Source organism: Lissotriton vulgaris, chromosome 8, assembly GCF_964263255.1.
Source record: "Lissotriton vulgaris chromosome 8, aLisVul1.2, whole genome shotgun sequence".
In the NCBI taxonomy this organism is placed as follows: domain Eukaryota; kingdom Metazoa; phylum Chordata; class Amphibia; order Caudata; family Salamandridae; genus Lissotriton; species Lissotriton vulgaris.
Window position 1 is genome coordinate 741,831,440 of NC_141696.1, and position 27,492 is coordinate 741,858,931.

At 51.0% G+C, this 27,492-nt stretch overlaps 1 protein-coding gene across 1 annotated transcript in view; it reads left to right on the forward strand.

The window, feature by feature from the left end:
• Positions 1-27,492, forward strand: part of UGGT2 (UDP-glucose glycoprotein glucosyltransferase 2) — a 1,432,652-nt gene that overhangs the window by 886,327 nt on the left and 518,833 nt on the right. Inside the window, exon 23 of the mRNA XM_086936163.1 lies at positions 5,848-5,975. Within this exon, the coding sequence (XP_086792289.1) occupies positions 5,848-5,975 (128 nt within the window). The remainder of the gene's footprint in view (positions 1-5,847; positions 5,976-27,492) is intronic.

Sequence of the window (27,492 nt, forward strand, 5' to 3'; positions counted from 1 at the left end):
TCCCATTGCGTCTCATAATGGACAGAAAAAAGGGCCATTCCAAAGAATCGAATGCCTTCTCGGCATCGAGGAGGATCGCGGCAGCAGGGGTAGCAGGGTCAATGCGGTGCAGTACGAAAAAAAGGGTTCTAAGATTAAGTGAGGTTGATCGGTGGGGGACAAAGCCAGATTGAACCAGGGAGATAATGTTTTCCATGAGCAGTGACAGACGAATAGCTAACACCTTGGCGAGGATCTTATAATCCAAGTTTAATAGAGAAAGAGGTCTTTAGAAACCACACAAGGGGGTATCCTTGCCTGGCTTGGGGAGTAACACAATAACCGCCACCCTGAGTGTGGGGGGTAAGTGGCCCGCTTCGAGAGCCTCAGCATAGACCTCCACCAAGCGAGGAACCAGTTCCTCCTTGTAGGTCTTATAGAAGTCCGCAGAGAAGCCGTCTAAACCAGGCGCAGACGAACCCCTCTGCGAGTCTATAGCCTCAATGATACTGTCAGATGTGATGGGGCTGGCCAAGAATTCTTGCATGTGTTTCTCTAATAAAAACCAGCGCAATCTCGTCAAGGTAGGCGCTACGATCTGAGTTGTCACCTGATAAGGTGGATGTGTATAAGGATTTATAATAAGTCAAAAAGGTGTCACAGATCTAGGGTGTGGAAGGGTGTGTTTCTCCCTGTGGACCCTTGATCTCCGTGATGTAAGAGGAGGTTTTCGGAGGGCGAAGTAAATGTGCCTGCAGCTTTCCTGGTCTATCTCCCTCCCCATATTGCCGTGCAGTGCACTGTCTGGACAGGAATCGCAATTTTCTCTCAGCTTCATCTCGAAACTCAACCATCAGTTGAAGATGCCTGGTCTCCCTCTCAGCAGAGTAGGATCCAAGCTGCTCCTTGTCAAGCGTGGCAATGTCTCGTTCAATATGGGTCAGAGTGGTGCGAACGTCACGCAACACCCCAGTGTGTTTTGCTATGCAGACCCCTTGAATGGTGGCCTTGAAACCTTTCCACAGGACAGCCCAGGTGTCTACCATGCCAGTGTTAAACTCGAAGTATTCCTCTATGGCCCGCCTAACCTCCTCAGTGAACACCGGGTCCGTTAAAGCCCTCCCCGGGAATCAACATTGCCGTTCATAGCCGCCCGCCCTGGGAACTTTCAATCAAAGGACGATGGGGGAGTGATCAGACCAGGTGCGTGGGAGTGTAAGAAGGTCTCACACCCAACCAACCACCCCAGGAGAAAGAAGCCAGTAGTCAATCCTTGTCCAGGTATTGTGGTATCCGGAATAATGAGTGTATGCGGGCGCCGTTGTGTGCAGGCAAGCTTCAATGTCTACCAGTGTAAAATGGGAGCATATATCGAGGAGCACAGAACACGAGCGGGCCTTAGGGTCAGGTGAGGAAAAAGTGCTATCCCTACCCAGGTCCAACAGCAAGTTAAAATCACCTCCCATTATCAGCAAACTTGGAGACAGATGGAGCAGATGAACCTGTAAGTCGTGAAAAAAAGAAAGGGTGTCAGCATACCAGCGGAATCTTGTGTCCCAGCAGGGACCCATCAACTATGACAAACCTGCCGTCCTTGTCTGCAATACACTGCGTTAGAGCAAAGGGGACACGCTTATGAATACATATTGCAACCCCTCTGGAGTATGTGCTGTAGCAGGAGAAGTATCGGTGCGTGCCCCAGCTTCTGGCAACCTGTGTGGTACTCGCGGGAGACAGATGCGTTTCATGGAAAAAACGATATCAATCCTGTGTCTGGAAATGTAATTAAGGACCTGTTTACATTTCTTAGAGTTATTCAGCCCACAAACATTCCAGGACATTATCGATAGCTCAGAAGGTCTGAGCTGCAATCCTAACTTGGCCATAAGGTAATGCTTGCTTAAAACGAATTAAACAGTGAGTAGCTTGCATCCCATTCCAAGAATTGACAAAAATAGCAACATTTGAGAACAAGTCTATACCGAACCAAATGCCCCCACCACCCCCCTCCCATCCTCTTATGTACCCTCAAGAAGAAAGGCCTGCACCCAATGACAGGTAGTCCGAACGCTGCACATGTTGTACTACCATTGCACACGCTACAGAGTCCTGCAAAAAGAAAGAGGGCAACGGCAAACGCCTTGGGGTGTGGCAACGCCACGACACTCGGGAGAACCAACCAATTGAGTATAAATGAACCTTTGGGGAATACTATCCAATAGGACAAAAATCAGTTGACACTGAAAGCATGTGAGTACATCAACCTGGGCCATCGCCCGAAAATAGTTCAACCTGTGCTGGGAGTCACTCCGTCCCGAAGAAGGCGCTCTGAATCGTTGTTTGATTGGGAACCCTGCTTTTTATAGGTCCGGCAAAACTCCTGTGCCTCCGTGGGGGAATCAAATATGCGGGACCGGCCGGCTACCTCGACCTTAAGGCGCGCCGGGTACAGCATCCCGTATATGAGGCCAAGATTCCTCAGGGTGGCCTTAACTCCTGTAAACTTTCGTCGCGCTTCTTGTACCATGAGAGAGCGTTACCTTGCCATTGTATCTCACCTTTATCACGGGCTGCACGAAGAGCCTAATCACGGTCTCTAAAATTCATGATCCTGGCAATTATGGGACGCGGTGGGAGACCCGGCCAGGGCCGAGGACCCAGTGAGCAGTTGGCTCGCTCAACCACTAACCTCTGAGTGAATTTTTCCCTACCAACAAGGCAATGAGCAGAGTCCTGACGAACTCGTCCATTCTGCCAGTCTGGGTCGTCTCCGCAAATCCTAAAATACGAATGTTATTGCGTCGTCCGCGCGCCTAAAGATCCTCGTTTTTAATTGCCACTTCCTTTAGGATTTTCTCGACACGTTCGAGTCGCTTCAACAACTTATTGGCAGTATCTTCTGCATCGGAGACCCGAGATTCCACGACGTCCAGCCGACGGTCGTGGGCCTGAACTTTGGACCCCATGTCCGCCAGCTTCTGCTCCAGGGTGTCAAATCTACTATCTAGGGCCTTGAAGCCTACCCGCACTTCGCCCATCATGGTCGTGACCAGGGTGGTGGTGTCTTCCTGTGCGGGGGGAGGCCTCCGCGCCGGTCGAGGATTCAGGGGGGGCATCGGTGGCAAGCAGGGGGGTCTTCTCGAAGTTCAGCTTCTGCTGGTTCGGGACTCTTTTCCCCATGGCGGCTCGTGTATCGATGGAAATGGTGAGAAGGACCAGAGAGCACACTCTTTCAGGCGCTGGTCAGGAAGAGAACAATGCAGGCAGAGCGATGGCGGGCAAAAGTGAGTAGGGGTCCGTTCCACTGGTCTACTGCCCAACCCTATGGCAGTTTAATGGGTTCAAGTAGGGCACCTCCGAATGGGGCTCCGGGGAAGAGCAACAGGCCCCACACTCGTTGCGGAACCTGGTCAGTCCACGCACATGTGTCAGGGTATGGCGCCGAGAAAATCGAGAGTCATGAGCGTGCCACTGACACAATTGGGAAGCGGGGAGCCCAGCACCTCTCAACCACCTCAGGCAGTGGGACCGAACCTTTGCCCGTGGAAGAGATGTCCGCTTATCTTTGTGGCAGAAATTGTGGTTGGGGCCGTGTAATTAGGAGCGCAGTGCTGCTTCAAGCATCTCAATCATCGCCGGCGTGGAGGTTCAGAAGGATGGCGGGGTAAGCTGGGCCGGTGCGGCGCAAGACCCGAAGGCCCCTGGTCCAGCCCGCTTGTCCTCCTGCCGCGCCCAGGACACCCCGCGCCAACACCCCAAGCCCGTCGGGAAAGGCCACAAATCGAGCCCCCGGCTCCGGCCTACTTACCAGGCGCTCAGACCAAGGCGTCCACCATAGCCGCAAGTCCAAAGCCGCCCCCCCCCCCCCCCCCCGTTCAGGCCCGAAGAGCAGGCGAGCGGGCCCCCGGCGCCCCGAGAGAACGCAGGGCCGGCCAGAGAACCCCCGGCGCAGCACTCACCTTCCGGTCGGGTGCAGGCAGGGAGAGCGCTAGGGGGGTGGGGCTTGATCCCCTCCGCCAATGTCAACTCTCCGGTCGCCTCCAAGCCTGGCACAAATGTCGGATGACAGCGAATCGCTGCAGCTGTAGGATGGAGTGAGGTTGCGGGGAATAAGTTAGAGTATCACCGCAGGATGTACAGGATTGGCCTCCCGAGCGCCGGAGCTTCATTCGGAGGAGGCCATCTTAGTCGCCTCCGTGCCCACGCCCCCACATGTCCAACATTATTACCTCCAATGTGCTTCTTCTACGTTGTGGAACTCAAGTAGCCATAACTTCCTTAATTAAATTTGATTTAGACACCAACGAAGACTGATCCGCTCACCAAAAGTTCGCTGTCACTTTGGTCACGGCATGCAGTCACCGTTACTCAAAAGGAAGATCTGTCTTCTCTTACAGGGCCACTGCAGCCATTTTCTGTTGTAGCTGTCTCGTAGTTTTCCTCTTTTTCTAATTCAACCTGCTAACGTCCAGGTCTGAAGGATATAATTGAGCTGACATTCTGCTCCCAGCCCTGGGTGTTACAGGTAAAGAAGTTCAATGCAGATATTACTCATTGCCTCTACCTGCTCCTATTCTTCATCATTCATCTTGTCTTGCTTTTGTTCTGCTTTCTCTGGAGTGATATATGGTCGCCTAACTTCATCTCAAGCTCAGAAGGGCCTGTTCCCCCATGACTTTCTTTGTTCTGCTGTTCATTGCGATTCCATGTTCCTGTCATAACACGTTCAGCTTAGCAAATTAGAGGCCCAGTAAAGCAGCAAGATCAGCCTACATTGTCCAAAAAGAAAAGGAAAATATTGTTGGCTTCAACTTTTGTATTCTGCATATCAGGGCTGCAAATGTAATCATGAAGTCCTTCTTTTAAAGTTGCTCAAAGGGCTGGTGTAACTCCAGCTACAGACCACATGTGACATCTGACGTTAATGCCACTGGTGCACATTCTGTGACACTGTACTGTGTCCGTACCTAAAAGTGCGAATTGCCAATTGAATCAACTATTAGATTACGTTTATGTGGCACAACACATACAATGGGAGTTGCTGAGCTGCCTCCCTGTGCCAAGAGTCAAAATCTGAAAGTAAATCCAGTCACATAAAAAAATATGTCTGTGGAGACTCACAAAAGAACTTAATGACCTGGTATCTCATTATGTTTTGGGCCAGGGCTGCATACTAGCATGCCAATCCAGTTTCATCTGGGGCTAGGGTGCACTTCATAAATCCTAGTGTTTGACTGCATCCTGAGTAGACAACGACAGTCAATAACACATGTAAGTATTTTCTTTTGTATATGACATCTGTGCCAAATCACTGCAATCTCACTGTCCAGGCATACATGAAGCAGCTCTGGTGGGGTACTTGCTGACAGTAGTTCAGGATTGTCGCAGATAATAACTTCATTCTGGCTCACATGTCTCCCTTGGGGGTGAGGGTGGTCAGTCCAAACCCATGAATTATGCTCTCAGGGATCCTACCATCTTGCTATCTGCTAGTGCCTGTGATTACATCCGGTAACGTCAGACACATTATCTCAGACCAGCAACCCTGTCACACCACTATGTGTTTAAAGTTTGTTTTTCAGCAAGGTTTTAATTTCGACTTAATTGTTTAATTTTTCATGCTTTTTCAAGATGTCCTCATCTTCATAACTAGACTTGAGAAAAACGTTATGCAATGCAGTGTTAGAGCAGGTTGGGACATTATGCAGATAAAACTGTTCTAAAGAAATGTTTTTATCAGTGTTTTTAGAAGGACATGACGATACAACTAATTTGACGATCAATGTAACATTGCTTCTCATTTTACAACTACATTATGTAGTTACTATGTGCTTGACAATGGTAATGGTCATTGCTTTATGTTTCTAGGTTCTGAGCCCTATAGAAGAAAGCAAGTTTAGCAGTGAAGATTTTCATTTGCTGGAAAAGATTACATTTAGTACTTCAGCAGAGAAAATTAAAGGCATTGTTAAAATAATGGACTTGGACTCAAAAAGGTAAGGATGCTAGCCCTGATATTAGGGTTTTTGTCTACGTGTCTATATCCGGTATTGTCAAAAAAGTAAACAATGCATGTAAGCATTTTCATTTGTGTTAGAAATAGGATTTCTGGTTGGCTAGGGCATGCGCTTAAGCCAGGCAGAAACCACCACTGTAGTCAGGGTAAAGGAGTTACACGCTGAAGATAAGTCCTACCAACCCCCTTGGTGGCTTGGCAGAGCAGTCCGCCTTATCCCAGAGACAGTGTGTAAAGCTTTTGCACACCACACTCACACAGCAGCGACACACTAGGCACACCACAAAAGAAAATCCACACAAGGTTGTATAAAATAGCCTTTGTTTTATCCATGAAAACACATTACAACACAATCACATGTAACACTGTGCCACTAGGCACTTTTCACGACTTTACAGTGATAACATAAATCACTGGGCCAATCGGGCCACTGTCACCATCATTACAATTAAGGACCAGTAGGTACTGGTAGGATCACCTTTCAGCATAACGCATTACGCATAAACAGCATTAGCAGGAGTGCACCATAGTAAACACTGGCCACAGTACGACACATAAATCATAAGCAGGGTCATGGGATACACATTATCCACAGTGTCATATAGTGATTACTAGTCAGTTGCCCATAGTACAATGACTCATCCACTGTACAATCTCCCGAGCTACTGCTCGCTACCCTGATCCCTTCCTGGTAGGCTTCTGGGCTTTCTGCCCACCTTCAACCAGGAATTTGGCATTGCTTGGAGGCTCTTAGGCACTCACCCGCCTACCCCTGGGAACGCAGCAATCCTGTGGAGATCATTTCTCCGGTGGGACCGGGGCCCTCCATCAAGGTCTCGCCCTGTCCTAGTTTCAAGACCTGGTGTTCCCAGTAGTGCGAAGGTATGGTGGGACACACACTATGCCCTTTGGCGGGGCGACCTCCCTTGGCCCCCCTCCCTGCTTACACACATGTGGTAGACAGCCACCCCTGACGTACCGAGCGGCTGCTGATAACCCAGACAGACCCAGGCCTGGTAAGGGGGTGAGCCGCCGGTCTGCTGACAGTGCGGCCCACAACAGGAATCCCGGAGGAGGCTCGCACCTCACGGGGGAACAACACCTCCTCTGTGGCTGACCAGCAGGAGACAGGCTTCTGCTCAGGTGCTCCTGCTGGCCCGCCCACAACAAGGCAAAGGAAACCCGTGGGACGCTTCACTTCCTCATGGGAGCCCCGCCCACAGTCAGGCGTCCTTTGCCTAACTTCCTGCATGCTGGGAATCACAGAGTGAACTCTTCAGCAATTTCACAGCTCTCTGGCCATGGCACGATGGCACCCGCTACTCGCTCGGCTGCAACCCACTCCTCGGGCTCAAGGAGATGAAGCTGAGATTGTGTTCCCCGCACTTACAGCTCAGTATAAAGGAAGCGTTCCACACGCTTGGCTGAAGAACACCGTCTCGCATACGGAGAAAAGGAAGTACAGCGCTTCTTCAATTTCCTCTAAGGCCAGCCACACAGCCCTGGTAAATCCCAGAAGACTGGGCTGAGGCAGGCAAGCACACTGGGTCCCTTCAATGGAGCAGCAGTCCCTCCAGCTGCCAAGCAGGGCACCAGGGTCAGCCGCCTGTTGTGGTTCCTCCTGGTATACTGCAGTCCACACAGTGTGCTCTCCCAAGTACCAGAAGTTCAGTTCACATACATGGGGTCACAGCCCCAGTACTAATAGTACTACAGTGTTTGTTCTCCCCCTGGCACAGGCTCTGAGCCCAGTCCAAACCAGTTCTGGGGGCACTTTGCAAGTGCACAACAACTTCCATTGAAAATGTAAGGCTTGGCTCCAAACACACCCCAGGGGGGTGGAGCCATTATTGTGGAAGGCAGGCACAACACTATTCATGTGCTACACCTCCCACCACTCCAAATGCAGACCAGACCTATTCAGCGTAGCGCTGACTCATCCAGATTCTCTGGATCCACTGCACCTCCCAGCCCCTGTCACTCAAAAGCCAGACAGTCAATACACATCCTAGCAGAGGGCCAAAGACATATAGCACACAGAAATACCTACTCCTAAAAAGTGGCATTTCTAAAATAGTAATAATAAATCAGCAAACAACAGTAAGCAGCATTTGTCACCACTATTCCAAACATACCAAACTTGATGACGCTACCCCTCTCATGTCAGGAATTACCACTGAAGCACATATGAGGGAATCCCCAATGCATCCCTATGAGAGGGCAGCCTCACAGCATTGAGAAACCACATAGACTGTTTGTCACTACCAGGACATGCCACACAGTTAAGGCACATGTCCTACCTTTCACCTACACCGCACCTTCCATCCTCTCACACGATTGCCATCGCCCAGACACATGGTATTTTCTCCCCTCTCCCTCCCAGCACCCCTCCGGCTGCTCCCTTCACTACTCTCCCCCCCAACTCTATCTCTACCACACTTCCCAAGCCTAGCTCCTCCGGTACGCGCTCTATTTCCGTCGTGTACCTGAACACCCGCTCTCTCCCCAAACATCAGCTTGAGGTCTTTCAACTTCTTGAGGCGGGCAACATTGACATCTTGCTCCTCGCCGAAACCTGGTTACATGCGGACTCATACCCTGACATTTTGGCCGCAATACCCCCGGGCTACTATATCCTCCATTCCAATAGGACCTCTGGCAGACCGGGTGGGGGAGTTGCTGCCATTATTCGCTCCAACTTGCAATTTACCTCTTCTATAATCACTCCTATACTGAGCTCCGACATTCTTATGCTGAAATTTTCTTCCCCCAAACATTCCTTTATTTGTGTTTTAGTGTATCGCCCACCCGTCAACATGCCCTCTTTTCCATCTCTGTTCAGTGATCTCATTTCGCAACTTACCATTAACTCTTCTAGGATCCTGATCATTGGTGACTTTAATTACTGGCCATCCGACCCTTCTGAATCTTCTGCGTCACTTGACTTCTCTGGTTTTCTTTCCGGCCTTAATCTTTCCCAACATATTTCTGTTCCGACTCACAATAAGGGCCACACCCTGGATCAGGTGTGGACCACCAACTTGGATATTTCTTCTCCTATGGTGTATCCCTGTACCTGGTCCGATCACTTTTTCATTTCTTTTACCCTACAAATTATTGCTCCCACCCGCCCCCCTCCAACTCTTAATTTTTCCGCTCGAAACTGGAAGCACGCTGACATTCCTTTGTTCCATTCGACCCTTGCTTCTACTCTGCCCCCTAGTCACTCTGATCTGAACTCCCAAGCTGCCGCAATGGACCAATGGTTGTCTCATGCCAGTGACGCAGTCGCTCCAGTTAAACCCATCAAATCGAAGCGACCCCACGACGCTCAGCGTTGGTTCACTGATCCACTCAAGGCTAGTAAACTCCTTCTTCGCCAGGCTGAGCGCCGCTGGAGGCGCAATTATGATCCCTCACTTAAGTCGATCTACACTGACTTACTTAAATCTTACAAAACTTCTATCATCCTTGCTAAATCTGCTTATTTTTCTCAAAAAGTAATTAATTCTGCTTCCAAAACTAAAGAAATTTTTTCAATTGTCGCTGAACTTTCCCTACCTGACCGCGTCACACCCCAGCCCCAGCCATCACAAGCTTTGTGCGACTCCCTCAACTCTTTTTTTATTGATAAAATTACTACAATTAAAAACAATATTCCCCCTACCACTACGTCTCACACCAGTGCTCTTCCCCCTTCGAATCCTCATTCCCTGAATGTTTTTCCCCCGATTTCTTTAGACACCTTCCGCTCTCTTCTTTCGGCTGTGGGCTCAGGCTCTCCCAAGGATTGCTGTCCCCCTCAAATCCTCAGAGATGCCTTTATGGCATGCCCTGACCCTCCTCTGGACCTCCTAAATCGTTCTCTTTCCATAGGCTCTGTCCCTAATGCTTTCAAAAGCGCTGTGGTGGTACCTATCCTAAAAAAACCCGGTTCCGATCCCGCGGTACTGGGCAATTACCGACCTATTTCCCTTCTCCCATATCTCGGGAAGGTCTTGGAAACCTATGTCACCCGCTGCCTTAGCTCTTTCATCGAGGAGACTCATTTCCTCGATGACCAGCAGGCAGGTTTCAGACCTTCCCACTCTACGGAGGCAGTGGTGACAGCGGTCATGGACACGCTGAGACAGGGGGCGGATAAGAACTTGGCCCAGGCCCTGGTATTACTTGATCTCTCGGCCGCTTTCGACACGGTCGACCACGACATTTTGGTCGACCGTGTCAGAAATGCTGGGATCTCGGGCCTGGCCCTGTCTTGGATTGTGTCCTTTCTCCAACTCCGGTCTCAATCTGTTCACCTATCCTCCTTTTCTGCTCCCTCCACTTCACTTTCCTGTGGTGTCCCCCAGGGTTCTGCGTTATCCCCCCTCCTTTTCAATCTTTATATGCAGCCTCTTTTGGTTTCCCTCCGTCACTCTTCTGTTACCACTTTTAATTATGCAGATGATCTGCAACTTATCTTTCCTATTGACTCTTCCCCTCTCTCCCGCTCTAACTTCCAATCCACCATGCTTTCCATCTCCGAGTGGATGAACTTCAGTCAGCTGAAGCTCAATCCTAGTAAGACAGAGCTGGTCCTGATCGGTGGGTCCCCTCATCCTTGGACTCCCAACTTCTGGCCGCCTGCCCTCGGCCCTTCACCTTGCCCAGTCGACTCTGTGAAGAGTCTAGGTGTGGTCATCTCCAGTGATCTCTCGATGCGACCGCATATTAATGCTGTCACCTCGGCCTGCTTTTTTCATCTCCGCAGGATCGGGAAGATCCGAAGGTACCTGTCTCCAGAGGCTCTTATACTTGTCATCCTGGCCCTGGTTACCTCACGTCTAGACTACGCCAACTGTCTATACGTGGGGATTCCAGCTTACCACCTTCAACGCCTTCAACTGGTGCAAAATCAGGCTGCTAGATTAATTTTCCAGCAACCAAGACATCAACATGTCACCCCACTGCTAAAAACCTTGCACTGGCTCCCGGTTGCGCAACGATGCATTTTCAAGCTTGGTTGCACCGTCTTCAAATCTCTTTTCTTTTCTGCTCCTGCTTTTATTTCCTCCTGTCTCCACTCTTACACTCCTTCCCGACACCTCAGATCTTCTGCCCACAATCTTCTGGTTATTCCAAGGTTTCGTCGTAAGAAGCACGGTGGCGCTCGTTTCTCCTTCCTTGCTCCTGTCACTTGGAATTCCCTCCCTCTCCCTATTCGGCTCACTCCTGACTATCCCACTTTTCGCAAATCCCTAAAAACTCATCTGTTCCGCCTTGCTCACGGTTAGCTGCTCACACCCCCCGTACCACACTCCTGTTGTCTTTGAGCGCCAAGAAACCAATTGGTGTATGAGCGCGGTATTAAAATTTTTGTAACATAACATAACATAACCGCACCCTTCCCATAAAGCTAGCTAGGGCCTACCTTGGAGGGTGACTGTAGTAAAAGGAGAGTCACAGACGTGGCAACCACTTTATTTGCCACGTCATAGCGGCAGTAAACTGTGCGCGCAGGCCCTGCATTGGCTTGAAAGGCTACTTTGGTGGGTGGACAAGCAGCGCTGCAAACCCACCGCTTTTGGCCGCCATAAGTGTGGCAGGGTATGCTCAGACGTGAGTCCCTTGCTCACTTTGCCACTGGATTCAAGCAAGCCAGGCTGAAGGCGGCTGGAATGCCAGAAACCGGTCCTCGGAAGCTTGTTTCCGGTCCATGGAAGACATGGCTTGCCAGTTCGGGCTGGACTGTTCCCATGAGGCACAGGGTCAGACTGATTTGCATATAGCCATGTCTGAACTGGGGTGGCAGAGTGGGCTAAAGAACGGTGATGGATTAAACCCAGATCTTTTGACTGGGTGTGAGTGTTTGATTGATTCAGATGCTCCGTCCATCACCACCCCCTTTTGTACCGGTTTTGGCCGCCATAAGTGTGGCAGGGTGTGCTCAGACATGAGTCCCTTGCTCACTTTGCCACTGTATTCAAGCAAGCCAGGCTGAAGACGGCTGGAATGCCAGAAACCGGTCCTCGGAAGCTTGTTTCCGGTCCAGGGAAGACATGGCTTGGCAGTTCGGGCTGGACTGTTCCCATGAGGCACAGGGTCAGACTGATTTACATATAGCCATGTCTGAACTGGGGTGGCAGAGTGGGCTAAAGAACGGTGATGGAGTAACCCAGATCTTTTGACTGGGTGTGAGTGTTTGATTGATTCAGATGCTCCGTCCATCACCACCCCCTTTTGTACTGCAAACCCTCCAGTAGCATTTAATTTACTGGTCCTGGGTATATAAGATACCACTGTACAAGGGACTGACAGATAAACTAAATATGCCAAACAGGTGTAGGCAAATCCTACCAAGTTTACCATAGAGAACACATGCACTTTAGCACTGATCAGCAGTGATAAAGTGCCCAGTGGCCTAAAACCACCAACAACAGTTCAGAAAAATACATGAGGAAGGCATTGTTCTGGGATGACCCTGCAAAGTGGGCCAAGTCCAACACTTTGTATATGAAATCCATATGCAGTAGTCTTCTGTCTGCTTCTTGTATCAAATGTGAGTTGGTTTGTGTTTTCCACAACTAGCATCAATAATCTGCATCATTAATAATTGTAATGTAAACTTGTCTCTCTCGCTCTCTCTCATTAGTGTCTTAACTTATGGCTTTGTAAGACCTTTCTTTACTTATTTCAGAATACATTTTTGGTCTTTTGCTTTTGAATTTGATTTCTCTTGCTGTAGGAGTTGGAATATATAGGCAGTTAACAACCTTTCTCCTTACTACCATTTTTCTGGAAAACTGGATTGGGACAAAATATGTCACTTAAACTGTGAAACTGAATTGCTCAGAACCAGAGGACTGATTAGCAAGCCCGTGCTGTTCAATTTAAGATCTCTGCTGGGATAGTTAAGTTGCCTACATTTGGCAGGTTTGAGGTAGCACAAATATAGCTCTGTACTGTTGACTTGATATATGAATAATCTGTGGTACACTGCTATTGGCCGGGCAGTGGCATCCTTGTGACAGTATAACAGTGTAGGCAGAGGTTGTGCAAAATGACACTGGGGCAGAGGAAGCAGGTTATTAAAAGTTATAAATAAAAGGTAGGTAAGCCTCATTCTATCTATTTATAGGTAGCAGTTCTGCAGTCTACAGTAAGAGAGAAAGAAGTGGATTATTGATCCACTGAAAGACTGGTTCCTGGAGGCATTAACTGTCTTTGTCTTCATATAGTAGGGCCATCTTCTGCTGTTTAAGGAAGAGGAGTCTCTTCTAGTTTCTTTTATGAAATAAAATAGGAGTACCTAATCATGCACAAATTGCCTATTGCATGTTCACATAATGAAACTGTAGTGTCTCTGACTGTGGGAGGATGGCTCACACAATATTTCAACTAAGATTCTTACTTCAATTAAATGTTTGCTTATAGAAACAACATGTGTTTTCCGAGAAACTCATCAGCAAGAATTGTACTGTAAAAAGCTGGAGTATTCGTTGTGGGGGTGGGTCAGAACCCACCTCTAATAATTATCACAGTGCTTGTCAGGCCAAAACTCAAAACTCACTAAATACATCTGTGCTTAACCCTCTGATAGCTTTTCACAATAGCAGTCAGGCTTAACTTGTGGGCATGTGTAAAGTATTTATGCAGCAGCCAAACAGTAATAAATTGAAAATACAACGTAAGCAAAATCCTACACTAATTTAGGAACCTAAAGTAAACCTTAATGACTTAAATGACACCAAAAGGACACAAATCCAGTAAGTTGAACTGGATATAAGAATTTCCAATGTTTCAAAAAAACATTGTGCCAAAATAACCTTGTTATCTGGTCACACTAGACCAGATCACAGTCAAAAGTTAAGGCTGATCGTGATGGACCGTGAGTTGGATACAGGGACCAGGTGTCTTCGAGTGGAAAGTTTAATTTCTGACTTAGAAACTTTTATGGAGGAAATGTGGCCATTGACTGGACACGCTGAATCCAACATATGGCTCAACAATGGAGTTTGCTGAAGAGCGGTGTCCTGGCACTTTCGCCAATGACAGTCGGAACATTTCACAGCGAGCAAAGTTGGTGCCCAGGGAGGTCTCGCCTTCGATCAGCTTTGGCATGGCCTATATCTGGGTGAAGCCTTTTGCCTTTGGACTTAAAAACTTTTCTAGAAGTCAGATCTCCTTCAGCGGGGCAAACCAGCAAGCTGAGGTCGACTGACAATTTGGCAGCTGTGGCTACGATGGCTGTCCCGGTCTCCAGTGGGTCTCTAGGCAGAAAGTTGGAAAATAGATTCTAGGTCTCAGCTTTTGCAGTTTGGGGACAGGAGTACACTCTCACACCAGCCAACGCCCTGAGAGCTGGGGAGCGCCACTTCAGGGGGTTAGGACTCATTCCAATAAAGGTCAGGAGCTGGGTCAAGGGCAAGTCTATTTGGCACTGGTCAGCTTGCAGTTTCCGGGAAAGGCAACTGAAAGCTTGTGTTCCTGTACCTTAAACAGGAAGTCAGCCAAATGATCCTTAGAATCATTTCTGGGGTCCTGAGTTTAAGGCAAGCAGGTCTAGTCTTTCTTCTTGTTTTTCTGACACCAGGGCGTTCCTTCTTCTAATACTTCACAGGTCCAGGACTGTTCAGAGGAGGGTACGAGGGATGAAACACACAAAAGGTGATAGGAGGAATGCTTGCAATTTGTCTAACCACTCGGTATCGCTCGAGGTAGCATCTAAACCCATCGATCTTTTGCTCACCTCAGTTTTGACCCAGCCATATGGAAGTCTGTCTTGACCATGCTCCTCATGGGCACAGTCAAGGCCAAAATGCCAAACCATGTCCTCCCTGAACCAGAGCAAAGTAACCCAGGACCGGTTTTGTCCTAGTTATAGGCTCTTCAGCCGGGTACAGCTTGGTTCCAGTGACACAGTGAGAATGGGAATGCACCTGATTCTCTGCAACACCTCAAGGGTCAGTTGGCAGCTGCTCCCCTATCATGATGTATTCCAAGAAAGCTCATGGGAGGGCGGGGGGATTAAAACTCTAGATCTGAAAACTTGCACAGTTATGACATTGAGGTCCACCACCACTATGCACCTCCATAATACAGCTCATAGGGTGGAACACTAGCTGCAGGTAGCTGTGTGTCTCTTTCTGTCACTGTCAATTTCTGGCTCAGCCTTTCATTTGTTGAGCGCTATATTTGAAATGTTTAACCCATTTTTATTAAAGGCTAAAACTGACTTTTGAAGTCACAGTGCTGAATGGTTAATCAAACTACACTGGTTCAGTAGACCAATAGCAATATCATCCCTTGATCTTAGCATAGGTTTGGAATGGAGCAGACTTAGCAGGTGGACTGAGTTGTGTCTAGTTCCAATGAGAGAATCCAGCCAGCTTCACTGCACATGTGCTTTTCTCATAAGCTGATCTCTGTATTATGGCTCACCAGGGACATAATGGACTTGTCTTGAGCCTGTGGTAGTGGTGCTGGCAAAATTGTCAGAGTAGGTCTTCTGCCATCAATGTTACGTCACTAAAGTCATAGGGATTGTAAAAAATCCAAGCCACACACAAAGAACACATTTAGCAAATGAGAGAAATCCATTCAGTAGAAGAGTGGTAAGGTTGTATCTGAAAGAGACAAGTTAGTGATAGATTCCTTACCTTAGAATATATCCAGGCGTCAGACTGGATCCGGAAATTTTTGCGTAGCAGTACCCATGCGCGTCGGTAGGCGTCGTCCGCGTCTCCGTGTCCGTCGTCGGCGTCGTGGGTGCCGTGATGATGTCGTCGGAGTACTTAGACGCCGCCTCCGCGTGCCGACGTCAGTTATTCTTTTTTCCGCGCCAGCAAGCGCAGATCCGGAAAAAGTTGTACCCTAGTCAATTTTTGACTAACTTTTTGCGATCCTTTTTGATCTATTTTCGAAGTCTTTCGACTCCGAAGGTGCCGGTAGGGATGCCTGGGTTCAAGCCCTGCGCCGACTGCAACCGACTAATGTTGGTTACCGACTCCCATTGCCGGTGCCTGCAAGTCCTGCTCCGACTGCCGGGCCCTGACGTCTGAAGCTAGACTGGAGCGGTCCCGTAAGCGACTCGAGCTTCGGCAGTCCTCCCCGCACCGCTCGAGGTCCCGGTCTGAAAGGAGGTCGAGGGACCGGTCGCGGGGCTGGAGTCATCACAGTTCTGGGAGTCGTCATCAGTCTTCGGGCTCGAAGTCCTCAGGTAAGAGGCACAAGAAGTCGAAGAGGCACCATCGCTCTTCTGACTCCCCCCGACGCTCGCGCGACGCGGCCGGGGGTTCAGGCAAACCGCCCACGCGGTCCGCCGGAGCCGCGGGCGTCGCGGCCTGCTCCATAGCAGCCGGTCCCTGGGCAGCACGCAACGCCGGAGGAGATCGAGGCCTTCCTCTCTGCCATGAGGTCGCTCACTTCTCCGTCGGGTTCCGCAGCGCCTTCGGGCCAAGCGGCCCCGACTGGGTCCCTACGCGGGTCGGGTGCTTCGGCCCCGGCGCCGTCGGGTGCTTCGGTGCCATCGGGTGCTTCGGCCCCGGCGCCGTCGGCGACTTCGGTTCCGATGCCGCAGGGCCCCACTGGATGCGGATCTGGGCTGCCGACGGTCGACCTCACGACCTCGCCAGCTCCGGCCCCAAGGGTGTTGCCCCCGGCGCCGTCCCAGGACAACGCCGTCCCTGGTCCTACCCTTGATTCGGGTCGGGCGTTGGAGTGGTGCCGCACGGCGCCGCTCTTGACGTCGTTTGGAGATTTCTATTTCTATGACCAGGCCCCCTCCTTTGAGCCTCAGTGCCAGGCGATGGGTGACGAGGGGGATTGGGAGGGGTCTGGGGACCCTCTGGCACCTGAGTCCTCTGCGGACTGGACAGGAGAGCTTGGGGAGGCCAGTGGTCTGGACACTTTGCCCGACACTGGTTTTGTCTCCCCTCCTAGCGTGACTACGAAGGAGGGGGCGGCTTATAGCGTGGTGCTGACGAGGGCGGCCAAGGCCTTGAGCCTTGAGCTCCCCGTCGCGGCTGTGAGGACTATCCTCTTCACTGAGGTCCTTAGACCGCAGTCAAGCTCAGCCGAGCCTCTGCTTCCCTTTAATGAGGGCTTATCTGACGTTCTTCTGGGCACTTGGTCCAAGCCCGCTACAGGTCAGCCTGTGGATAGGAACGTGGCCAGGCTCCACCGCCCGGCTCCGGGTTACCCTTGCTTTCTGTCTACCCACCCCACCCCAGAGATCCTGGTTATCCAGGCCTCTAATTCCCAGACCGCATTCCCGGAGGCTCCCCCCGATCGGGAATCCAAGAGGTACGAACAGTACGGGAAGAAAGTATTCTCCTCCCTGAGTTTAGGATTGCGGTCAGTCAACACCGCGTGCCTCTTGGGCCGCTACACCACTCTCTGTGGGATATGGTCGCGGACGTGCTGCCAGAATGCCCGGTGGAGGTCCGGGCTAAACTCGGCCAAGCCCTTCTGGAGGGTCGAGATGCGGCGCGTTATTCCATCCTGTGAGGGCTGGACACTTTTGACTCACTAGGCAGAGCGATGGCAATGACTGTGGCGATTCTTCGCCAAGCCTGGTTGAGGTCCGCCAACTTCTCGGCTGATGTCCAAAATACACTTATGGACATGCCGTTCGAAGGCCGTCGCCTCTTTGGCGACAAGGCAGACCATGCGCTTGAGCGCTTTAAGGACTCCAGGGCTACGGCCAAGTCCTTGGGCCTCTCGGCCCGCGCCAGCAAACGGCTGCCTTTCGCTCCTTTCGTGGCCAAGGAAAGGGCGCCCCCACACGTCCAGCCAGCCATGGGCCGCAGACTACCGTCCAGCGCGGTGGCGGACGTGAGAACCGCCCTGGCGGCGGTCGGGGACAACGGCGAGGCCAGTCCACACCTACCCCTGCAGCATCCGCCTCAAAACCTTCCTAGTCTGAGCTTTCAGGCCCATGTGACGCCAGTGGGGGACAGGGTGCGCCATCACCACCACCACTGGTGCACTGTCACATCGGACAGGTGGGTGCTGCAAATCGTCCGAAGGGGCTACTCTCTCCCCTTCGAGACGTCCCCTCCAGCCATGCCACCGCAGTACCACCACGTGTCGGAGGATCACTTGAAATTTCTGCAGGAGGAAGTTATGGCCCTCTTGGCCAAGGGGGCCATCGAGCCGTTCCTGGGCCAGAAGTAGGGTGTGGTTGTTACTCCCACTACTTGGTACCCAAGAAGGGCAAAGGGGGCCTCCGCCCTATCTTGGACCTACGGAACGTCAACGTCTTCCTCCGGAAGGAAAAGTTCAAGATGCTGACACTGGCTCAGGTCTTAGCTGCCCCAGACCCTGGAGACTGGATGGTAGCGTTGGACTTGCAGGACGCTTATTTTCACATCTCCGTCCTGACGGCCCGCCGGCGTTACCTGCGGTTCACGGTAGGCCACGAGCACTTTCAGTTTACCGTGCTCCCCTTCGGCCTTACTAGCGCCCACGGGTGTTCACGAAAGTGATGGCGGTGGTCGCAGCTCATCTGCGCAGGTTAGGGGTTTCAGTTTTCCCCTACCCCGACAACTGGTTGTTGAAGGCGGGCTTTCCCCTGACAGTCGTCCGCCACCTCCAGACTACAGCCGACCTCCTGCACCTGCTGGGGTTCTCCATCAATGTGCCTAAGTCACACCTGTGTCCCTCTCAGAAGCTCCTCTTCATCGGAGCGGTTCTAGACTCGGCACAGTTTCGGGTTTATCCTCCGGAACAGCGGGTTCGGGATATTCAGGGTCTGATTCCGATCTTTCAGCCTTTATCCCGAGTCTCGGTCAGGTTGACGCTGCGACTTCTGGGGCTGATGGCCTCCTGCATCCTTCTGGTGCATCACGCCCGGTGGCGGATGCGGGCTCTGCAGTGGAACCTGAAGTTTCAGTGGGCCCAGCATCAGGGCAGCTTGTCCGACCATGTCTTGATCTCGGAGGGCACTGCAAAACAGTTGCAGTGGTGGCTCACGGACCGCGATTGGGTCAGCGGCAGATCCCTCTCTCTTCCCCAACCGGAGCACGTAGTTGTGACGGACGCGTCCCTCCAGGGCTGGTGGGGCCACATGGGAGAGGCGGAGATCAGAGGCCTCTGGTCTCCGGCGGAGTCCCAGCTCCACATCAACCTTCTGGAGCTGCGGGTGATCCGGCTTGCACTGAAGGCATTCCTCCCCTCTGTCTGGGGGAGTGTAGTGCAGGTGTTCACGGACAACACCACCGCCACGTCGTACTGCAACAAACAGGGCGGGTGGGATCATGGACCCTATGCAAGAAGGCTCTGCGCCTCTGGCAGTGGCTGGAACATCAGGGCATGACCCTGGTGGTTCAACACCTGGCAGGTTCCCTGAACGCCAGGGCGGACAAACTCAGCCGTCGTTGCATGATGCATGATGGATCACGAATGCCGTCTGAACTCGGACGAGGCGCAAGGCCTCTTTCAGCAGTGGGGAGAGCGTTGGTTAGATCTATTCGCCACAGAAGAGAACGCGCAATGTCATCAGTTCTGCGCGTTGGAATTTCCAAGGCAGCACTCGCTCGGAGACTCTTTTTGTCGCGAGTGGAGTTGCGGTCTGTTGTACGCCTTTCCGCCTATACCACTTCTGCCCAGAGTGCTGAAGAAGATCGGGCGCGACCCAGGTTATCCTTGTGGCTCCGGACTGGGTATGAAGATATTGGTATCCCGAGCTACTCAGCATGTCTGTCGATCCCCCGATTCGTCTACCTCTTCAGGAGGACCTTCTGTCGCAGCAACAGGGGACGGTCCTTCACCCGAACCTGTCCAGTCTCCACCTCCATGCTTGGAGATTGAGCGGCGACAGATGAGGCCATTTGACTTGCCTCCTGAAGTTTGTAATGTGATTCTGGCACCCAGGCGTCCCTTCACAAAGTTGGTATACGCCTGCAGGTGGAACAGATTTGTGGCATGGTGCTCGGCAAAAGCTGTGGATCCACTCTCTGCCCCCCTTTCTGAGGTTCTCCGCTTCCTTCTTTCTCTTGCCCAACAGGGCTCTGCTCTGGGCACTATCAAGGGCTACCTTTCTGCCCTTTCCGCCTTCTTAAGGCTACCCGATCAGCCTTCTTTGTTCAGGTCCCAGATTGTTAACAGATTCTTGAAGGGCATCACTCATATGTTCCCTCCTGTTCCTTTCGTAATGCCCCAGTGGGACTTGAACCTGGTTCTAACTTACTTGATGTGTGCTCCCTTTGAGCCGCTTCATAACTGTCCTCTCCGTCTTCTTACTCTTAAGACTGCTTTCCTGGTTGCCATCACCTCTGCCAGGAGAGTGAGTGAGCTCCAGGCTCTTTTCTCTAAACCACCTTTCCTTTCTGTCCATCCGGACAAAAGGTTGTGTTGCGGACAATACCCTCTTTCCTGCCCAAGGTAGTCACAGCCTTCCATATCGGGCAGTCCATCACCTTGCCCACCTTCTTTCCGCCTCCGCATCCCTCGAAAGAGGAAGAGAGGCTCCTCCGTCTGGACCCACAACGTGCGCTCTCTTACTATCTCGATCGCACACGCCAGTTCCGGGTGTATGACCAACTCTTTGTTGGTTACGTGGGCGCTAAGAAAGGACGGGCGGTGCACAAGCGGACTATCTCTCGGTGGATCGTGTTGTGCATCCTGGCGTGCTACTCTTTGGCTAAAAAGGAACCTCCTGTTGGGCTGAGGGCCCATTCCACTCCGGCTACAGTGACCACTACTGCCCTGGGCAGAGGAGTCCCCTTGCAGGACATTTGTCAGGCAGCTACGTGGGCCTCGCTGTACACGTTCGCAAGACACCACTGCCTGGACAGCCAAGTCCGGAGGGATGGCTTCTTTGGCCGTTCCGTCCTCCAGGACTTTCTGGTGTGACTATAGGTTCGCAGACCCACCACCGGGGTTGGTATTGCTGGGGTATCTATTCTAAGGAAAAGAATCTATCACTAACGTGTCTCTTTCAGATGCACAAGTTACTACTTATGTAACAATATATCTGTAAGAGACATTAGTTAGTGATAGATTCCTTACCGACCCACCCACCCTCCCCGTTATGCGAACCGATATCTAGGGTTACGGTCATCCCCTTTCAAGGCCCTAGTTTCATGGCACCAGTGTTGGCTTTTATCATGGCTCTGCGTTTCTGGCACGGAAAATCTGTGTATAAGAACTGACGTCAGCGCGCGGAGGCAGCGTCTAAGTACTCCGACGACGTCATCACGACGCTCACGACGCCGGACGCGGAGCCGCGGACGACGCTTACCGACGAGCATGGGTACTGCTACGCAAAAATGTCCGGATCCAGTCCGACACATGGGGATATTCTAAGGTAAGGAATCTATCACTAACTAATGTCTCTTACAGATATATCGTTACACATGTAGTAACTTGTGCAATATGTAGCCTGTGGTGCAGCTTGGAGCACACTGTCACAAATATATATTTCTAAAGCATGGGGTGGCAGCACGCTATAATTTGCAGATGTGGCAAATTCTATTGAAATGTCCACTAAATTTGCAAGCACATGCAGTATCTAATCCAGTCTTCTAAATGCAGAATCTGAAAGAGACTATTAGTTATGGAGTCCTCACCTTAGAATTACTCCCAGGTGTCAGACTGGATTGTATAATTATTCTTCAGCAATAAACCTGCGTGTCCGTAGGTGGCGTCGGTCAACTCCGCGTTCGTCGTTGGCGTTGTGATCGCCGGAATAATGTCACGGTATCTACTTAGATGCCACACCTGCGCGCTTATGTCATTTCTTTTTTTTCCACGCCAGCCAGCGCAGATCCGGAGAGAGCGTTACCACAAGTCACTTTTTGACTCTCTTTTTGTGACTTTTTGTCGACATCTTTTCGAGTTGTCATGACTCCTGGTGCACAGGGATATCATCTTGGTGGACCGCCTTCAAGCCTTGTGGCTCCTGCCACAAGCTGATGTCGGTGACGGACCCCCATCTCGTGCGCCTATGGTGTCTGGAGCGCAACCATGACCCAAAGTCATGCTCCGACTGCTCGGCCATGGCCTGAAGTCTTTGCAGAGCGGCCTCGAAAGCTTCTGGAGGCACGGCAGTTGACTCCAAGCCGCTCTAGGGGGGAGTCAAGGGACCGGTCGCAGAGCAATCACCACCACTCCTCGCCAAAGTCTTCATCTACGGGTAAGTCAAAGCACAAAAAGAAGGCGAAGAAGCATTGTTGCTCTTTGTGTTCCCCCAGTCCGTCGGCCGACGTGACGCGGGTTGCGGAAGGTAATCACCCGGCTCTGCCTGCGGAACCTGTTCGGTCGGCTCCGAGCCTCTCTTCCTCTCTTCCTCTCTTCCTCTTCCTCTCTTCCTTTCTGGTAGCCAGGTGACCCCTGCCCAACTTTTTAGCTTTTGTGAAGTCCTCCACTTCATCTTTGGGCAGCCCGACTTTGCCGGTGCGCCTTCGGGCCCTGCATTCTCAGCTGGGGGTTCTAGGCCTTCGATGCCGGCGGCTTAGGCGCTGCAGGGCCTCCAGGCCTTCCTACACCTCCCCCAGCTCCGAATCCATTGGCGACCCCTCCGCCCCGATGCCGGTTGTGTCCCCAACCGACTTCGTCCCCAGCCTCCCCCTGATGTGGACACTGAGCCAGACCAACGTTGACCGATGTTGGTACCGGCACCGACCAGTAGTTTTGTACCCCTGGTGTTCCCTATTGCCCTGAGTGGCTACTAGAGGAGGGTGAGGAGGACTGGGAGGGGTCTGTGGACCCTCTTGCAGACCAGTTAGAAGAACCGAACTGGAGAGGAGTTGGTTGAGGCCAGTGGTCTGGACACCTCACCAGACCTTGGCATGCTGTCTCCCCCTACCGTGGCTTCAGAGGAGGGTGCATCATACTTAGTGGTGTTGCGTAGGGTGGCTGAGGCTTTAAACCTTGAGCTTTCTATGGTGGCGGTCAGGACTAACCTCCTGACCTAGGTGCTTCAACCGGCAGCGGCATCTTCGGAGCCCCTGACGCCGTTCAATGATTCCCTCACAGACATCTTTTTGGGCACTTGGTCCAAGCCCAACACAGGAGGCTCCTTTGGATAGGATGATTGCCCGACCCCACCACCCGGCCCCAGGCGACCCCATTTTCCTCTCCCAACACCCCACCCCTGAGAGTTTGGTGGTCAAGCCTCAACTTCCAGGGGCGCATTTCCTACCGCACCACCTGATAGAGAATCGTGGAAGCTGGACCATCTTGAGAAGAAAATGTTTTCTTTCTTCAGCTTCTTAGGACTGTGTTTGGTGAACACTGCATGTCTCTTGGGCCGCTACTCCCATTCTGTATGGGACAAGGTCGCGCAGGTGCTGTCACAGTGCCCGGAGGAGGCCCGGACCATGCTTTCTTGTGCAGTTGCCGAAGGGAGAGATGCATCGAAGTTCGCCATACGATGTGGGCTGGACACCGCCGACTCGCTGGGCAGGACGATTTCAACGTCAGTAGCCCTGATACGCTACACCCGGCTGAGGTCCACTGGCTTTTCGGGTGATGTCCAAGCTATACTTTTGGACATGCCCTTTGATGGCCATCGCTTGTTTGGCAATAAAACAGACAAAGCGCTCGAGCACTTTGGGGACGGACATTGACGCCAGTTGCTACGAAAATCAAGTGAGCAACACGCCTGATAAGACTCGCGCTATTCAGAGAGGATATTGGTCCGAATCATGGGATGCAATTAAGAACATCGGTTCAGCATAATTATATTGATGTGCAACGTTTTCGTCCTGAAGATGGTCCTGTGGAATGTATAAACTGTTAGTGGACCGAAACGTTGACGCCTAACATCGTTTTGCTTATATATGAACCTTTGTGTAAACCCGAAATCTTTACATTATGTTTTGAAAACTTTGTTGTATATGGTATTCTACTTGTCCATACAAAAAGCAAAAGATGTTGGATACTACTTGCAAACAGGTCTAGAATGTTAGTAGTATTAATGTTGCCATGTTGCATCTTTGAATTGACCATAATAAATAATGGTACATGATGATTATTCCATTCATTGTTTAACGTATGTTCACTTGTTGTGACTAATTATAAATTAGAAACTATTGCAGAATAATTCCTTAGGGGACACTTTTGTATTTTCTTATTGATGTCCTACGCTGGCCTGGTTCAAGCCCTGCACAGGGTCTCCTGTGCATAGGGCAATTGCACGCTGCCATCTCCCCGCCCCAGAGCACCCCAGTTTCCTCACCCAGCACCCTACCCCGGAAAGCTTGTGGTCCAGGCTTCCATCTCCAAAGTTAACTTTGGTGCATTCATTTCCATTCCACCAGGCAGGGAGTCCAAAAGGCTGGATACCTTCGGGAAGAGGATGTTCTCTTCCTCCAGCCTGGCACTATAGTAGGTGAACAGCGCATGCCTTTTGTGTCAATAGTCTCATACCATCTGGGACTCAGTTGTGCAAGTGCTACCCATGGTCTCAGAAGAAGCCTGAACTACTCTCTCAAGCAATTGCTGATGGAAGGGATGCAGCCAGGTTCACCATTCAATGTGGGCTGGATACAACCAGCTCACTGGGCAGAGCGAGTTCATTGTCAGTGGCCCTTAGGCGCCATGCCTGGCTGCGAACTACTGGCTTTTAGGGGGATGTCCAGGCCTCGCTCATGGACATGCTCTTTGATGGCTCTCGGTTCCTTGCAGAAAAGGTGGACTCAGCCCGAGTGCTTTAAGGACAGCCGAGCTAAAGCCAGATCCATGGCCTTTGCATTGCCCTTGGCCTAACCCCAGTCCTCCTTCCACCCCTTTTGTGGCAACAGGATGGGCTTAAAACTGCGGCATTACACGCCCAGCCACAAAACTGCACAGTCTTTTAATGGCTGAGGACACGGGTCTCATAGACCACATTGGACAGGCAGCCAGAGGTCAAGCCAGTCCACCACCCCTCCCGGCAGCCAAAGTCTCCAAACTCCTCAAGTATACCCTTCGACCACCATGAGCATCCATCTGGGGGCAAGATACACCTTTACCTGCACCACCGGAGGTCAATAACATCTGACCGTTGGGTTTTGCAGCTAGTCTAAAGGGGCTACTTCCTCCCCTTTGTGACCAATCCCCCCACCAATGCCCCCTGCTTACTACAAGCTGACGAAGGACTTCCTCTCTTCTCCTTGCTTTATCAGGAGGTGCTAGCTCTCTTAACCAAGGGAGGTATAGAGAAGGTGACAGCATCAGAAGTAGGTCGCGGTTGCTACTTCTGCTACTTTCTGGTGCCCAAGAAGGAAAAAAGCCTGCATCCTATTTTAGACCTGCGCATTTTTAAGCACCTCCTGAAAAAGGAGAAATTCAAAATGTTCACACTCGTAAAAGTTTTGTCTGCCCTGGACCCAGGAGACTGGATGGTATTGCTGGACTTATAGAATGCTTATCTTCATATCCCCGTCCTGCAGGCTGAAAGGCGTTACCTGCGGTTCACAGTCAGTCAAGAGTACCTTCTATTTGCTGTGCTCCCGTTGACCCCTTGGGTGTTCACAAAAGTGATGGCCGTGGTCACAGCTCGTCTGCGGAGGTCAGGAATTCCAGTCTTTCCCTAACTCGATGATTGGCTGTTGAAGGCGGACTTGCCCCAGGTAGTCGTTTCCCACCTTCAGACTATGGTGAACCTCCTGCACTCGCTGAGCTTTACTATCAATGTGCCAAAGTCACAGCTGACTACCTCTCAGATGCTTACTTTTATCGGAGCTGTTCTGAACACATTACAGTTTCGGGCCTACTCTCCCGAGCTGCAAGTCCAGGATGTTCAGGCTATGATACTTATGTATCTGCCTCTATCCTGGATTTCAGTGAGACTGACTCTTAGGCTGTTGTGCCTCATGGCCTCCTTCATACTACCTGTGACACATCCTTTGGCATATGAGGACTCTACAGTGGGACCTGAAGTTCCAGTGGGCAGAGCATCGGGAGATTGCCTCTGACATGGTCCAGATCTAGGAGGGAACTGCAAAAGACCTGCAGTGGTGGCTAACAAATTAAGATCAGGTAAGTAGCAGACCTCGCACCCTTCCCAAATCAGAGCTGACTGCACTGACATATGTGTCACTTCTGGTTTGGGGTGGCCATCTGGGAGAGGTGGAGATCAGAGAATCCCACATCAACCTTTTGGAGCTCAGAGCGATCCGGTTGTCTTTAAAGGTCTTTCTTCCTTCAGTCATGGGAATGCTGCTACAGGTGTCCATGGACAACACCACTCCCGTATGGTATTGGAACAAACAGGCTGGGGTGGGGTCGTGGACCCTGTGTCAAGAGGCGCTGAACCCCTGGAGATGACATATCCCTGGTTGTACAACACCTGGAAGGCCCTCTGAATGCTAGAGCAGTCGAAAACAGCTGTCGAAGCCTATCCGATAACAAATGGCATCTCCATCCAGAGGTGGCACATGGTCTCTTCCAAGAATGGGGAGAACCCTGGTGGGATCTGTTTGTCTCCATTGAGGCCATGCAATGTCAGCAGTTTTGCAGGCTGGAGTTTCCAAGGCTGCTGTCACTCTGAGAAGCTTTTATTCTTGAGTGGATCTCTGGCCTCTTGTACACCTTTCTGCCAATAACACTACTGCCAGAGTGATAAAGAATGACTGGCCCCAAGTCATTCTTGTGGCACCAGATTGGATAGGGAGAGTCTGGTATTCTGAGCTATTGACTGTAAGTACAGGCCCTTCGATCTGGCTCCCTCTTTGAGAGGCTCTTCTGTCGCAACAGCAAGGCAGGGTTCCGCACTCGAACCTAAGTCGTGAAGATTGAGCAGCGACAGTTGACAGTTTTCGTCCTTCCACCGAAGTCTGCGATGTTATTCTGTCGGCCAGGCATCCTTCCTCCAAACCGGTATATGCCTGACATTGGAGCACGTTTATGGCATGGTGTACAGATAAGCAAGTTGACCCTCTATCTGCACCTCTTTCTGTGGTTTTTAGTTTATTCTTACTCTAGCCCACCAGGTCTCTGCTTTGATCTCATTGAAAGGTTATCTATCTGACATATCTGCATATCTGCAGTTGCCACATCAGCCTTCTCTTTTCAAATCTCCTATTGTCAATAGGTTTCTCAAGGGTCTTTAGCATTTTTTTCTTCCAGCTTCTTTCATTATGCTACAGTGGGACCTCAACTTAGATCCCACATTTTTGATATGTACTCCTTTTCAGCTGTTACACAATTGCCCTATCGGGCTCCTTACAATAAAAAGAGCCTTCCGAGTAGTGATAACATCAGCCCGGAGGGTCAATGACCTACAGGCTCTGTCATCTCAGCCTCTGTACCTTACCATCTACACAGACAAACTGGTCCTTTGAACTAGAGCACCCTTCTTACCAAAGGAGGTAACCTCCTTTCATGTAGGCCTGCCCATCACCCTGCCTATATTTTTTGCTCTGCCTTGCCCCTTTGAAATAGAGCAGAAACTCCATTGACTGGATTCAAAAAAAGTATTTGCGGTCTACCTTGACTACACAAGATAGTTCCAGGTGGATGATCAACTCTTTGTGGGTTACATCAGAGCAAAAAAAGAAAGGTGTTGCAGAAAGTAGACCATCTCA